The following is a 12,691-nucleotide window of genomic DNA, read 5'->3' on the forward strand; positions in this document are numbered from 1 at the left end:
GAATCACAGAATCGACTGGGTTGGAAAAGACCTCAGAGATCATCGAGTCCAGCCCTTGGTCCAACTCTAGTCCGTTTACTAGATCATGGCACTAAGTGCCATGTCCAATCTCAGTTTAAAAACCTCCAGGGACGGTGAATCCACTACCTCCCTGGGCAGCCATTCCAATGCCTGACCACTCTCTCTGTAAAGAATTTCTTTCTAATATCCAGCCTAAATTTCCCCTGGTAGAGTTTAAGCCCATGCAGAGTTTAAGCACTTGATGTCTCAGTCTTTTCCAAGAGGAACGGCATGGAGTGGAATGTGGGGGACTACGAAGCCGCCGCATGACCAGACCCAAACACGGAAGGGGTACTATTCTGCACGTCCAGCACAGCAGGCCCCACCCCGGCTGTTTACACACTTTGACGTTACGCAGAAGATCACTTACTGCTTGGTGACAGGCAATCGCAGCACCTGCTGCCAGCGGCCCTGCTCAACGCGAGGGCCCCGTTCACCGGCACCGCCGCCCCGTGACAGTAACCACACAAGAAAAGCCTCAGTGAAACCACAAAAGATCAGTTTTAGACCAAGCGAGGAGAGGGAGGAGGAGAAATTTCCTGGATTAAGTGAAGCAGAGAGATATTTTAATCAGAACACAAAAGAAGGTTGAGACAAACACCAACTGACGCGGATCATATCACATCAATAATCCATGCACAGAGCCTCTGCCGAAATCAATGGGAGGCTTGTGCGTAAGTGGATTGTATAACAGAAACGCATGCCCCTATTTAGCGCTCCACATACAAAAGAGAAAACAGCACCAAGAACAATTCCCTTAATTAACATTTCTCTTCCATGAAGAGCTTCTAAAATAATAAATGCTAACTTTACAGAGCTCAGTTTCCATTCACAGTTTTTATTAGCGGTGGTAAAACAACTGACCCCATTTGACAAGTGAGGGAACTGAATACAGGATGCAAATTAAACCGAAGAGCAGGGCAGCAGGCAGAACCAAACTGGGAACAGCAGTTTACCTTCTGAATCACAGTTTAATGTCCTGGATATTTAGATGCTTATCTAGTTCAAGCACCTCTAATTAGGGTGATCCTGTGCAGTCCTCAAACAATTGTGCATACTACTTTAAGCATGTGGCTGTGCACAGGTACTAATCTCTACAAGTTCCCCACTCCATAATGTCCTTTTTCTGGGGATTGCAAATGTCCTGTAGAGGCTCAAAACACTGGACCACCCTGGTCAGACTCCCTTGCGAGACTCCATTAGTCTCACTACTCAGTGGCACGAAAGGATTTTAGAATTGGCTGTCAAATCCACACTTTCCACATGCTTGCTGGAAATGACCTAGGCTGGTGTTCCAAATTGACAGCAGTCCATAAGAAAAAGCCAGACTGGATCTCTATTCAAGAAAAAAATTGCAATACTCACAAAACGACACTGTAAAATGTCAAATACACTGATCACAAAAAAATTCCAGTCTCAGTAGCCTACAATTGTAGTCTAAAATTTACAAGGAAGAAGGAACTTAAACTATACTGTCATTCGACCCAAAAAAGCCAACGTGTTTATTAACGTGATATGAAGTTATAAATAAAATAATAGTTTCACTTGCATACTAGGTGAAAATCTGACTTCACCTACGGAGCCAGCCTTCAGCTAAATACAGACCATCTTCTCCCAACGGCATGAGTGTTTTTCCTCCCACGAAAATCCAACTTTGAAATGCTTATCACCTTACGAAAGATTGATTTAGCAATACATCTACTTTCTGGTTTACTTCTTGCATATGATTAAGTACTACATTACACAGGGTTAGTGCCAATAATAAGCATGTTCATTTCCCCTAACTACAGATGCAAGTCCATAATACTGTGAAAATAACATATTTTGAGTTGAATGGTTTCTGCTCTTTACAATTACAGTGTTCAACTGTTTTGAATAATAACTTCTCAGGACTGGCTTGTTTTGTCTTTTGTTTTCCTTTTTCAGAAAAAAAAAAAAAAAAGTTAAATCTATCCCCGACAAAATGAGCAGGAAAGCGCCTGCTGAGAAATGGCCATATTCCCAGAAGACTGCTTGAAGAATTATTTTTCTGATTCATCATAGCTTTTTCCTTTCAAGTTGTCAAAACAAACACCACACCCACTTGATTTCCGAGTTCTGGGTAATTATATTTAGAATTAGCAAGCACGGTGCAACTATTAATCATACAAGGTTTAGCCCTTACTTTACCTATTTAGAAATAAGCCGATGCATTCAGACACAGTCCGTTTTGCATTTTATTTAAGAGATATCCTCACCACTTCGCTCTGCACCACCACAGACACGGAGGATCCAGGACAGCCCATCCAGTCAACCCTCTGCCCCACGGCAGCATCAGCTGCTCCTCAGCCACCATCATCGCTGCTGATGATACACACGAACTGGTTCTTTCAGGCAGCAGCTCCGCACACGTACTCACAAAACACATCACAAATTACAGGAGGGAAGCGTGTTGCAAGTCTGCAGTGCCCTAAACCAGGACGGTGCGCAAGCCGGCCTCCGAAAGATAAAAATCAAAAATACAAGCTCCGCCAAGATGCGAGTCCGGATTTTCTGAAAGCAGTATCTGGCAACGTTACCGCCGCTGCCTTCAGAAACAGTTCACCTTGTTTAGACTGGATGAACCACTCCGTGATTATCACCGAGCCTCCATCAAGATGACACACACAAACAGAGCTTAATTATTCTTTTCGCTGCTCGTACACTGCAAGACACGTACTTTTCTTCCTCCTCCTTCCCGTCTCCCCAGCTGCTGGCAGGAGCGCGGGGTGGCGGCGGGGCTGTCACCGCGGCGGGGGACGGGGACCCGCCGCCCCCTTTGTGCCCGAACCCGCCTCACCGCCCCCGCCTGACCCTGCCCGGCCGCGGGGCACAGAGCCCCCATTGTGGCCGCCGGAGAAAGGGCCAACCCCGCCACCGCTCTCCCCCGCTCCCGGGAGCTGCTCGGTACTCGCTGCTACAGCCGCTGCGCTCGGGCTGGACCCTCAGTGCCCGGGGCCGCCGGGCGGGACGGGGCCGCAGCAGCTCCGGGCTGAGGGGAAGGGCGAGGCGCGGAGCGGCCGCGCCGGCAGCAAATGTCACGGCCGCAAAGGCGGGCGGGCGAGCAGCGGCCCCCACGTCCCGGGAGCGGGGCGCCCCGGCCGCGAGGGCGCCTTCCTCCCGCCCGCGGCCGCCAGGTGAGGGGCCGCGTCCCCCCGCGCCGCCCCCGCGCGAGCCTCGCCACTCACCGCCGCCACCTCCGCCGCCCTCTTCGTCCATGTTGGGGCCGCAGGCAGGGCGCTCCGCAACGGCCGAGGGAGGCCCAGAGCTCGCTCCACTCGCTCGGCGCCTGGCGGCCGCTTCTCCTCGCCCTCCACGGCGGCCGCGCTCGCCGCCACGCTCCTCTGCGCCTTCCCTCTCCGCCCCGCTCCGCCTCAGCCCGGGTGGCGGCTGCCGCCCCTGCCCAGCCGCCCGCCCCTCTCATGTGACCCGCGAAGGGGCGGACGGGGAAGGCAGGCCCGGCCGGCCCTGCGTCGCCACTCCCGCCGCCACGGGGTCGCCGGCCGCCGCCGTGCTGCCTCCTCCCCTCAGGAGGCGGCAGCGCCCTGGCCGTGCCCCGGGGCGGAGTGGCCCGGGAGGAGAGAGTCCGCTTCCCGCCTCTCCCTTTCTGCGTTCCCCCTCCCCGGCGGGTTTCGCACGGCGTGGCCTGGCCGCGTTGAGGCCCCTAAATCGACATCCCCGTGGGTTGTCAGGGGCCGTGAGGGCTGGCGGGGGTGGCCACGACGGGAAGGGGGCTCGAGGGCGGCGGTCAGGGAGCGGGAGGAGCCCTGGCCTGGGGGCACCCGCGGGGAGCAGCCCGAGGGCCATGGCGGGAGGGCCTGAGGGGACCCGTCGAGTCAGTTCGGTTTCATGTCACTCGGGCTTGTCTCTTGGGGTCTGCGGTAGCCAGAGAACGTCTGCAGGGCCCCTGGTGCCTTTGAAGGAGTCTAAAGATGGGGAAAGAGCAGGAGGTGGCAGGAAGGCAAGGGCCGAGCTGGCCTGAAGCTGCATCGTGAAGGACGGCGGGGTTGGTTGAAGTCTCCAAAAAGAAGCCTGAGGTGCACGAGGTTTCTTTATGTTTTCTGCCGATTCTTGCTTGCTCCTTGTTCGTGGGTCCGGTCTGGCGCTGGAGGGGTGCTGGGGGCTGCCCCTGCCGCAGGGCTCATAGGAGCCTGTGCATAAACGGGACTGTTCCCTGTATGTGGTGCAGGGGTTTGTGTTGGTGTGTATTATCTACGTTGGTAACAGAAAGAATTTGCCTGTTTACTGCCCTAGGAGTCAAAGTATGTGTGGGATTTCCTAAGTCCTCAGTAAAGATCTTCGGTGAGATATCACAGGAGTCGGAATATCAGCAGCCTCCAGAGTCTGTAAAGGTAAGCAAAGTATGCTGGCACAGACCACTCCTCCGTCCTTTCTTCCTTCCTTCCTTCCTAGGCACCACCTCTCTTTATTTTTTTGAAACGTGTGGTGTCAAAGTTGTATTCAGACAGGAAGCTGTGGGAGGAAAGGGTCAGCCAACAGGAAAATATCGTGGTTTTCATTTTCCTCTTGCAGGCTGCGTGGGACAGAGCCGGGTCTAGGGAGCCGGGTCTAGGGAGCCGTGTCGGAGCACTCGCCTCTTGGCACCGCCGCTGTTAGGGAGCTGGTACAGCCCATGTTGCTGGGAGCTGAGGTTTGGCTCTGACAGCGGCTCCGGTGATAAAGCATTTTACCTCATCTAGAAATCATAATCATCACAAAACTTTAAAATGCTCTTCTGTATTTCATATTTTATGTTAAACATTGTTATAAGTTTAATAGCTTAGTGTATAAAAAGGATATGATTACATAAAACAGAAGCATTACCGTAGAGATTGATTTTGAAATGTTTGTCGATGAAGTGCAATTACAAGGCGGTTTTAAAATAATTCTGAGTGCAGATGAACTGACAGTGAGCTTTTAATATTTTTGCACGCTGAGAAAACTTATTTACACTAGAGGGGAATCTGGTTCACGAGAAAAATTCTACTTTTATAATTGATTACATTGTTTTCATTTAATCTGTGTTGTTTTACAGCTTTATATAAAATATATTCTTTTATTTTGTTGGGTTTGTTTGTCAGTATCATTTTTTCCCTTCCTTTGTAGATTTCAGTATAACTTAATATACTTTTGCCATAAGGAAAATTCTAGTGCAAAAAACAAGATAGTCCAGTCACTGGTTCCAATAGCAGAGAAGAGCCGTGGAGAGCAGTCCTCCTCCCATTCAGTGCAGAATTCCTGTTGACTTCATGGAAGCAATACTAGATTTTAAAATTCTCCAAATCAATAGCAAAAATAAAAAGTATCTTGTGATGCAAGCAAGATGTGAAAACAGTCTGTCCTAGTTATAAGTGATCAGTTGGGATATTTTATATGAGCTTCACAGTGAAATCAGACAATTCTAAACTTGTAAGAAAAGTAAAAGGTTCTTTATTATAACTTCATTATTAACTCGAGCCAACAGTTAAATTTTCAGTATTTTGTATTGTTGCATACGTAGCTTACTTTTTGTAACTTTGAAATATAAGTCATTCAATACTCTAGCAACAAAAATCTGTTCTTTTCAGTTCCATTTTTGTAGGATGACTAATTAATGATACATTTTACAAAAGATTATTGAAATTACAGTGTCTCCTTCGAGGCTGTATGTCTCTGAAATGATGGCAGATATTCCTTAAAACCTGGAATTTTTATACATATTGTGTATAAATAGACTTAACTTTTGCATGGGCCTGATCCTACAAGTGTTCTTGGCATAAACTGTTAGTTCTGTGTATAAGGTGCTTACTGGACAAAGCTGCTTAATGTTCAGGTGGGATGTGTGATTGAAACTTTTAAGATCAAACCTTTTACCTTGTTGTCTCATCTTCCTGCGTATAAAAGAAGTCTCATGTCTGACTATCAGCCTGACTAGGTCTGGAATAGATTTTCTGAAAATGTACAAAATCAACTAAAGAATTACAGTCATAGTTCCACATTGTAGCTATAGTAGTTCTACGACAGAACTACTTTATAGATTTGGTAATTCAACAGTAACAGTGCCACTCTCATTAAATACTGGGTAGTTCCTTATCAACAAAGATGCTGGGTAGAAAGACAACTTATTTTAGGATGCATTCCAATGAACTGTTTTCTACTCACGTGAATAACTCTCTCGCATCTACTTTGTTTTCTGGAACTTTGATAATTCTTCTGTTTTGAAATACATACGACTTTTATTTTTCTTGCTGTATTAACAGGGGCTTCGGTCAACGGTTTTCTAAAGGTTGCGTGATCTTTTTTCTTTTCCTTTCTTTCTTTCTTGCAATCCCTTCTGCAGTTGTAGCTCTATTTTTACCACAAGTGTGCGTTGCCAGATTTATATCCACATGTCTAACCTTCTGTGCTGGAAGAACTTCGTAGTCAGTCGTTCATGTAAATAATAGGCTAATAGCGGGTCTGTTGAAATTATTTTTAGGGGAAAATTGGGCTTTCTCCAAAAACTGCTGTTGGCGGGATTGATTCCTTAATGATAAATGTAGTTATTTGCTGAATTTTCAGGTAATACACTTTGTCTTTTTATTTTTTTCCCCTCTTTGGATAGAGTAGTATCTGTTTTGATTCAATTTCCACTAAGTAGTAATTTGTCCTGTCATTTTTCATTTTAAGGGGTTAGAAGTGATCTATTATGACATTTCTCCCTACACAGAGAGTCAGTGAAGACAACTGAATCTCTTGCATCATATTTTTGTGGTTTAAAAGGCTCGTTAAATATTTTGCCATTTCTGTGAATTTCAATTTGAACCAGATTCCAAGTAGTAGTGAAAGAAAATGAAAATTACTCTTTACTCCTCCCCGCCCCCTTCTTTTTAATAATCAAGGAATTCAGGAGTAGGAAAGCCCTGTTGGTTATCACATCCTTTCCTCAGCAAGAGTGGATTCCCTTTTTGCTGCTCTTTATTTGTTAATGGAAATTCTGAAAAGATGCCATTCTTCTAAGAATTTTGCGTGGGTTTTTCTCCACTTGAACTTTTGAATCGTGTCCTGAATTTATTTGCAGCTTGTTTCAAATTCCAATTCTTGATATATTTGAGGTTGTGGTTTTTTGGTTTTGATTTGGTTTGGTTTGGTTTTTTAAGACTTCTAAATGAGCTTAATCTAGCATGAAATATTACTGGTTCTGGAAGTCAGCGCTTGTTTCCATTGTGTGACACTGATAGGGCCAGTGGTGAGTCATTGAGTAAAGAGCTCCAGAATGTCCCAATGAAGAAAACCAAATGCATTAAAAATTTTGGAGGCCCACCAACTCTGTAATGCTTATGATCTGAAATACGCTTTGCGTTAGAACTTGTTCTACCTGTATTAGTTATGCATAGTACTAGGCAGAAGCAGGATGCTTTCTAGCATGGAAGTCGTGCCTAAAATAGCAAAAAAAAGAGGACTTGGATTCAAAGGACGTGGACTGAAACAGATTGTGAGTGGAATTTTGCATGAAGCTTGAGAGGGTTCTTCTATCTCAGGAAAATGAAAGAGCTTGATGTAAAGTAGTCCTCCAAAGGAGCATGCACTGATTTTGGCCAGTTTCCCACCCTGAGAAGCAGCTGCAGTCTGCGAATTCACCTCTGCTGGCTCACTCCAGCTGGGGATGGCGAGATGTGTTAGCACACACCACTCTTTGGTCTCGCCAAGGCCTGGGAATCTGAAATTGCTAATTGACCCCAGGCTGGGAACCGTAGCTGGCTGCAAACCGTACGCGAGTCCTGCTCTAGCTGTGTGCCTGCGGCGGCAGCGGGGGGATTTGTTGCAGCAGTGCTGGTAACAGGGGAGGCCCCCACGGTTCCTCCCCCCCGCCTGGAGCAGCCTTCTTAACGAACTCCGCAGCGTGACGGGGCTGGCGTCCCACCGTGAGCGGGGCACAGGGAGCCACAAGCTGGACTCGCTCGTGACATACAGTGTTAGAAGGGTTAGACCAGGTGCTCTTGCTGATTGACCAGCGAGCGTCTGAAATGCAATTGCGTATCTCCACATGAGCTGGCTCAAACCCTGCTGCTGGCTAGTCAGCAGTGCACAAATCTGGGTTTAATAAATATGGAGCCATAAATTTAGGCAGAAGCAGGAACTGACAGCTAATGATTCTGACTTTTAGTGCCCTCTCAGCTGTTCGTGCAGCCGTTTGTGAAGCCATGCTGTAAATCAGATCACTCAATCCACATTTTAAACATTCTATCTCAAATAATGATTTTTATCCAAAATATTCCATTGATTAAGTTCACGCATTGGTCCCACGAACTGTTCCATTGGCACAGCTGCAGCATTGGTAGACTTTGGCACAGATGATGTGGAAAGAAGGAAGGCAAGCTGCTGGATAGTTATTTTGTCAGTGGGGCAATGTTGCTGCATCATTCAAACCTTATCTGAACCACAGACCCTCCATCAATTTCACTTTCTGATCTCTCGTGCTCAGCCCTTCTCAAACTTCCCGTAGTCAGACTTAGATAGTTGTTAATGTCTGATCTGTGCCATACTAGATCACCTAATGGTAATACATTGATAAAGGTCAAATATGAGCATGTAATTGCATTCCTGTCAAGATTAGCCAGCTATGAGTTATGGTATTGAGACCAAGCTTTATCTTGGCTTTATAACGGCAGCAGGAAGATGATACTTACTCTAAAATAAAATCATCAGGAGTAAAACCACTCTCTACTCCTTGTTTTGTGAGGGGTTTGCTTTGTAAGGTTGGGGTTTTTTAAATAACTTTGTACTCATGGGTTGAATTTGTACAAAGAATTTTGTGCCACGTCACCATCCAAAAACTAAATTAATTGTGTCATGAAATGGCCGTTGTATACTGGTGAGAATATGCCTTCAGCTTCCCTTGTAGGTTATTTTTTAATACATAGCCCCTGTTGAGTCCACGTGCAAAGGGAAGCTGATTCTTTGTTAAAAGGCAACGTGCAATATTTAAAATTCTTACTGTCTCTGACCACGAAAGGTCCCTGTTTATTCCAGCTGCCGTAACTGGAAAAAACACACGGGCTCTGAGGCAGAAAAACATCGCTTAAATCCTTTCTCTCTCATGACTATACATACTACTTTATTCTTTTCTAATCCTCATGGATATAATTGAGAATAATCCCATGCACGTCTATACCCAAACAAAAAGGTTTGGGCATTTTCTTACCATAAGAAGTGTACTTTCAATTGAAAAAGCAGATTTTCACCTTAATTGTCTTTCTCCTGCTGTATTTCTCTTTATAGTCTTAAAGAAAGATAAACTGTCTCTAAGTACAAGAAGCTGTTAGGCAAGGGAGAGTCGAAGTTAAAACTTGGCAAGCACTGAAATAAAGAATTTTTCCGAGGAAATGGAGGAGACGGATCCAATTAATTCCTTATGTAACTCCGTTTACCTCAGGGGAGTTGCACGGAGGATGAATTTGCTACCTTGTACCTCTGTGGTCAGAAAAGCATTTCTGTGATCTCAATCAGCAGTGTAAAATAATCATTCTTAAGAAATAAAATTGTAATTTAAGTCTGATAGAACTGCCATTGATATTTTTAGTCTATTAATATAGTTGTAAAAGAACAATAGGTCTACAGAACAACAACAAAAATGTCTTCATAAAAAGATTAGTACATGACGATTTGCAGCTCACATCCCTAGTAGCAGTTTTTTGTGGGAAAGAGGAATTCGTGCTGAGTTCACGGCTAAGTTGGGCAGTGACGTCAGGAACAGCTTCTCTTTCTTGTGAGTCCCGAAAGGTTTTTCCAGTTTGCTGAAATGTAACTTTGCCTTTTTTCCCCCAGTCTCATTCTTCTGCTCTGATGGCCCCTAGTTCAGTTCTCCTTTCGCCCAGGCTGCCTTGGGTTCCACTGTGTGTGCAGGGATCTCCGTGGCTTCTCCTAACTGCGGATTTTTCTAGATTTTTCTCTTCAGGCAGAAACATTCGACCTCTTGAGACAGATGATGGAGAGATGTTTGGTCTCCATCATAATCTATTTTTAGATTTTAAATTTCAAAATGCTTAAACATGAGACGCTTTAAAAGAACACGTTTTCACCGCGAGAACCTCCATGTGTCGTTCCGTGGTACTCAAGTAGAGCTGCACGCAGAGATTATTTCCATTTCAAAACCTTTTTATGAAATACCGACCCTTTCCTCCCCACCCCGCTCCCATATTCAGGACGTATTTTTTATATCAATGGCTTAAGATCCTTTAATAGTGTAATATAAAAGCATCTGTATAGCATATTAGTGCAATGAAGTTGAAGTCAACAGTCTGTCCTTTTTGTCCTTACCAACTCGTAACTGTCAGTTTTAATATGGGGGAAAAGATCTGTGTATACATGCATATAAAAGATGTGAAAATACAGAGGCATTTATTGAAAACAGACAAAACCAGGAAGATGATAAAGTAACAGAAGGAAGTGGCCTCAGATATAAACACTTTTGCTTTGTATAGCGGAATTCATCAGTAGAAGCTAAGGCTGGCAAATTGCCATGCTTCAGTAAAACAAGAATGTAATGTGAAAAAAAAAGAAGACAGTGTACAAAATACAGTGGACACATTTGAAAAACTAATGCCTTGCAAAGTAATTAAATTAAACGGGTTTTGCTTCTTTTATTTTAAAATGTGCATCTTAGAGCTTCGCTGTATTTCCGCGTATGGGAAATCTCAGCTGTGCGGAGGCAGCTCTCCGCGATGGCTGCGTCAGGTGGGCCGTTCAGCAGGATGAGCGCGTTTTCAGACACCCAGAATGAAACAAAGCTGGTGGAGATATATTTTTGAAAGCTTTTTGTTTGGTTGGTTTGGTTTGCTTTCAAAATAGCAGAACTGATGAAAATTTCTAAAGACTTATAATGTGCTGGCACTGGCAAGTAAGTAGTTTAGCTAAATAGAAAGAAATGAGAAGGTACAGTTTTCAAGTGCAAATGAATGGTTATAAACCAGAAAGAAAATGTGAGGAAGAGCTCTGAAAATCCTGTTTGACAGTGACAACACAGACCAGACAGCTTTTATTTTAACCAACAGATTGTTGGGAACAGATGCCATAAATCAAAGTGAAGGGCTTGAAACCTGCTGTAGTCTGTACAGATGTTCTCTCTCAGAAAGCAGCTAGAGGGAAGAGGAGATAAAAGAAGGCTGTCCAGCTCGGAAAAAGGTTTAAATTTTCAGTCTGTCTTGACAAGTAAATCTGGTTTTTGCGGTAGTCTCTGATTTGCAGCCTGATGGAAAATTCAGCATATACAAACCTTAAATGACAGACATCCGAAGGTGTTCAAGCAAGCCCCTAGAAAGGTGCTATACAGTATCACAAAAATATTTTTGTTTTTTAATCTTAAATGCTTTTATTTCGAACGAGAGGAGCAAAGACCAGAAATTATAGTTGTTGTAACTGTTGTAACTCTGAAGCAGGTCACCCCTGCTTGCAGTCAGCGTGCGATACTTGTAATGCAAGGCTGAGATCTGAAACGCCACTCAGGAATTTCTGCTGTGGAAAAGGTGTTTTTAATTATACGAGGCAAGGTGGGATTACCTGGACTCAGAAGGGTCATTTGTGAACGGCTTCCAGCTAGAGTGATTGAGGGCTTCAAGAGCATCAAGAACATCCCGCTTGTCGTTGCCGATGGCTTTTTGTTCAATGAGCAAGAGGTGAGCGTTTGACTTCTGTGTTGGTTTTGGTCCTTTGCACTTGGGGATACTTTTAACAATGCATGATGCTTGAAAGTATTCCAAAATGTGCTGTGTTCTTGGTTGATGGTTTTTTGGTTGTTGTTGGTTTTGGTTGGTTTATTTTTAATTTTCTTTGAACTATGAGGTTAAAGATAAATAAAGGAGTATTTTGGAATGTCTAGAAAATATTTGTGATAACAAATAGAAACAGTGCTTCCTGATGCTCAAGAGACATATAATGTGCTTTTTTACAAGCACACCACAGTTCTATATTACAAGACCCCCATCCAATATTTTCTTCTTTAATGGAAGGTAAATCACTCCGTCCACTTTTAAAACATCATCTCTTTAAGAAATGTGAATATCTTCAGCAGAATCTTTGGTACTTCTGTTTGATTTGAGAGGGCCTGGCTGTTGCTTTGTTTTAAATTTTAAGCTGCTCTCATATCTGCCAGAAAAGATAGGAGCTGGGGACATACTGAAGAGGTGAATGTTTTGATGGCTCTAAATTGCTAAAAGGTTCATCTGGCAATCTCACATTTGCAAAGAGGAAATCTGGGCTGCTGTACAACTGAGTTCCTCCCAGAGAATTCTATAGCATGAGGCTGGAGGGTGCTCTGAGCAGCCCGGTCTGGGTGGAGACGCCCGGGCTCGTGGCGGGGCTGGACGGGATGTGCTGTGGAGGTCCTTCCAACAGACTGTTCTGTGCTGCGGTGAACAGAGACACAGGCAAGCACAAAGTCTTAGGCCGCCAGCTTGAATCTGACTTCAAAACACTTCACATCCTAACAGGAAGAGATTTGGATGTGTACATGGTAGCACATCTATTGCTGCGTTTATTTGCAAAAGTATTGCGAGTTCCTCTAAGTCCCCCATGTGCTGCAGGTGTCACACCCACTTATATAAATATACTTAAAACTACCAATAAACCATCTGAACGTGATGACGACATGAGTAAT

At 44.7% G+C, this 12,691-nt stretch overlaps 1 protein-coding gene and 1 long non-coding RNA gene across 3 annotated transcripts in view; one reads left to right on the top strand and one right to left on the bottom strand.

Moving 5' to 3' along the window:
- Positions 1-3,511, bottom strand: part of CYTH3 (cytohesin 3) — a 47,704-nt gene extending 44,193 nt beyond the window's left edge. For both annotated transcript variants that reach the window (XM_065031644.1, XM_065031640.1), the window contains exon 1: positions 3,267-3,511. In XM_065031644.1, the coding sequence (XP_064887716.1) occupies positions 3,267-3,297 (31 nt within the window). In that variant the 5' untranslated portion in view covers positions 3,298-3,511. The remainder of the gene's footprint in view (positions 1-3,266) is intronic.
- Positions 3,512-3,550: 39 nt separating this feature from the next.
- On the top strand, positions 3,551-5,147 carry LOC110356124 (uncharacterized). Its single transcript, XR_002409195.2, has 3 exons — positions 3,551-4,115; positions 4,333-4,430; positions 4,612-5,147. It is a non-coding gene; the product is annotated as an uncharacterized LOC110356124 (long non-coding RNA).
- The last annotated feature ends 7,544 nt before the right edge of the window (positions 5,148-12,691 follow it).

This window comes from Columba livia, chromosome 15 (genome assembly GCF_036013475.1).
Source record: "Columba livia isolate bColLiv1 breed racing homer chromosome 15, bColLiv1.pat.W.v2, whole genome shotgun sequence".
In the NCBI taxonomy this organism is placed as follows: domain Eukaryota; kingdom Metazoa; phylum Chordata; class Aves; order Columbiformes; family Columbidae; genus Columba; species Columba livia.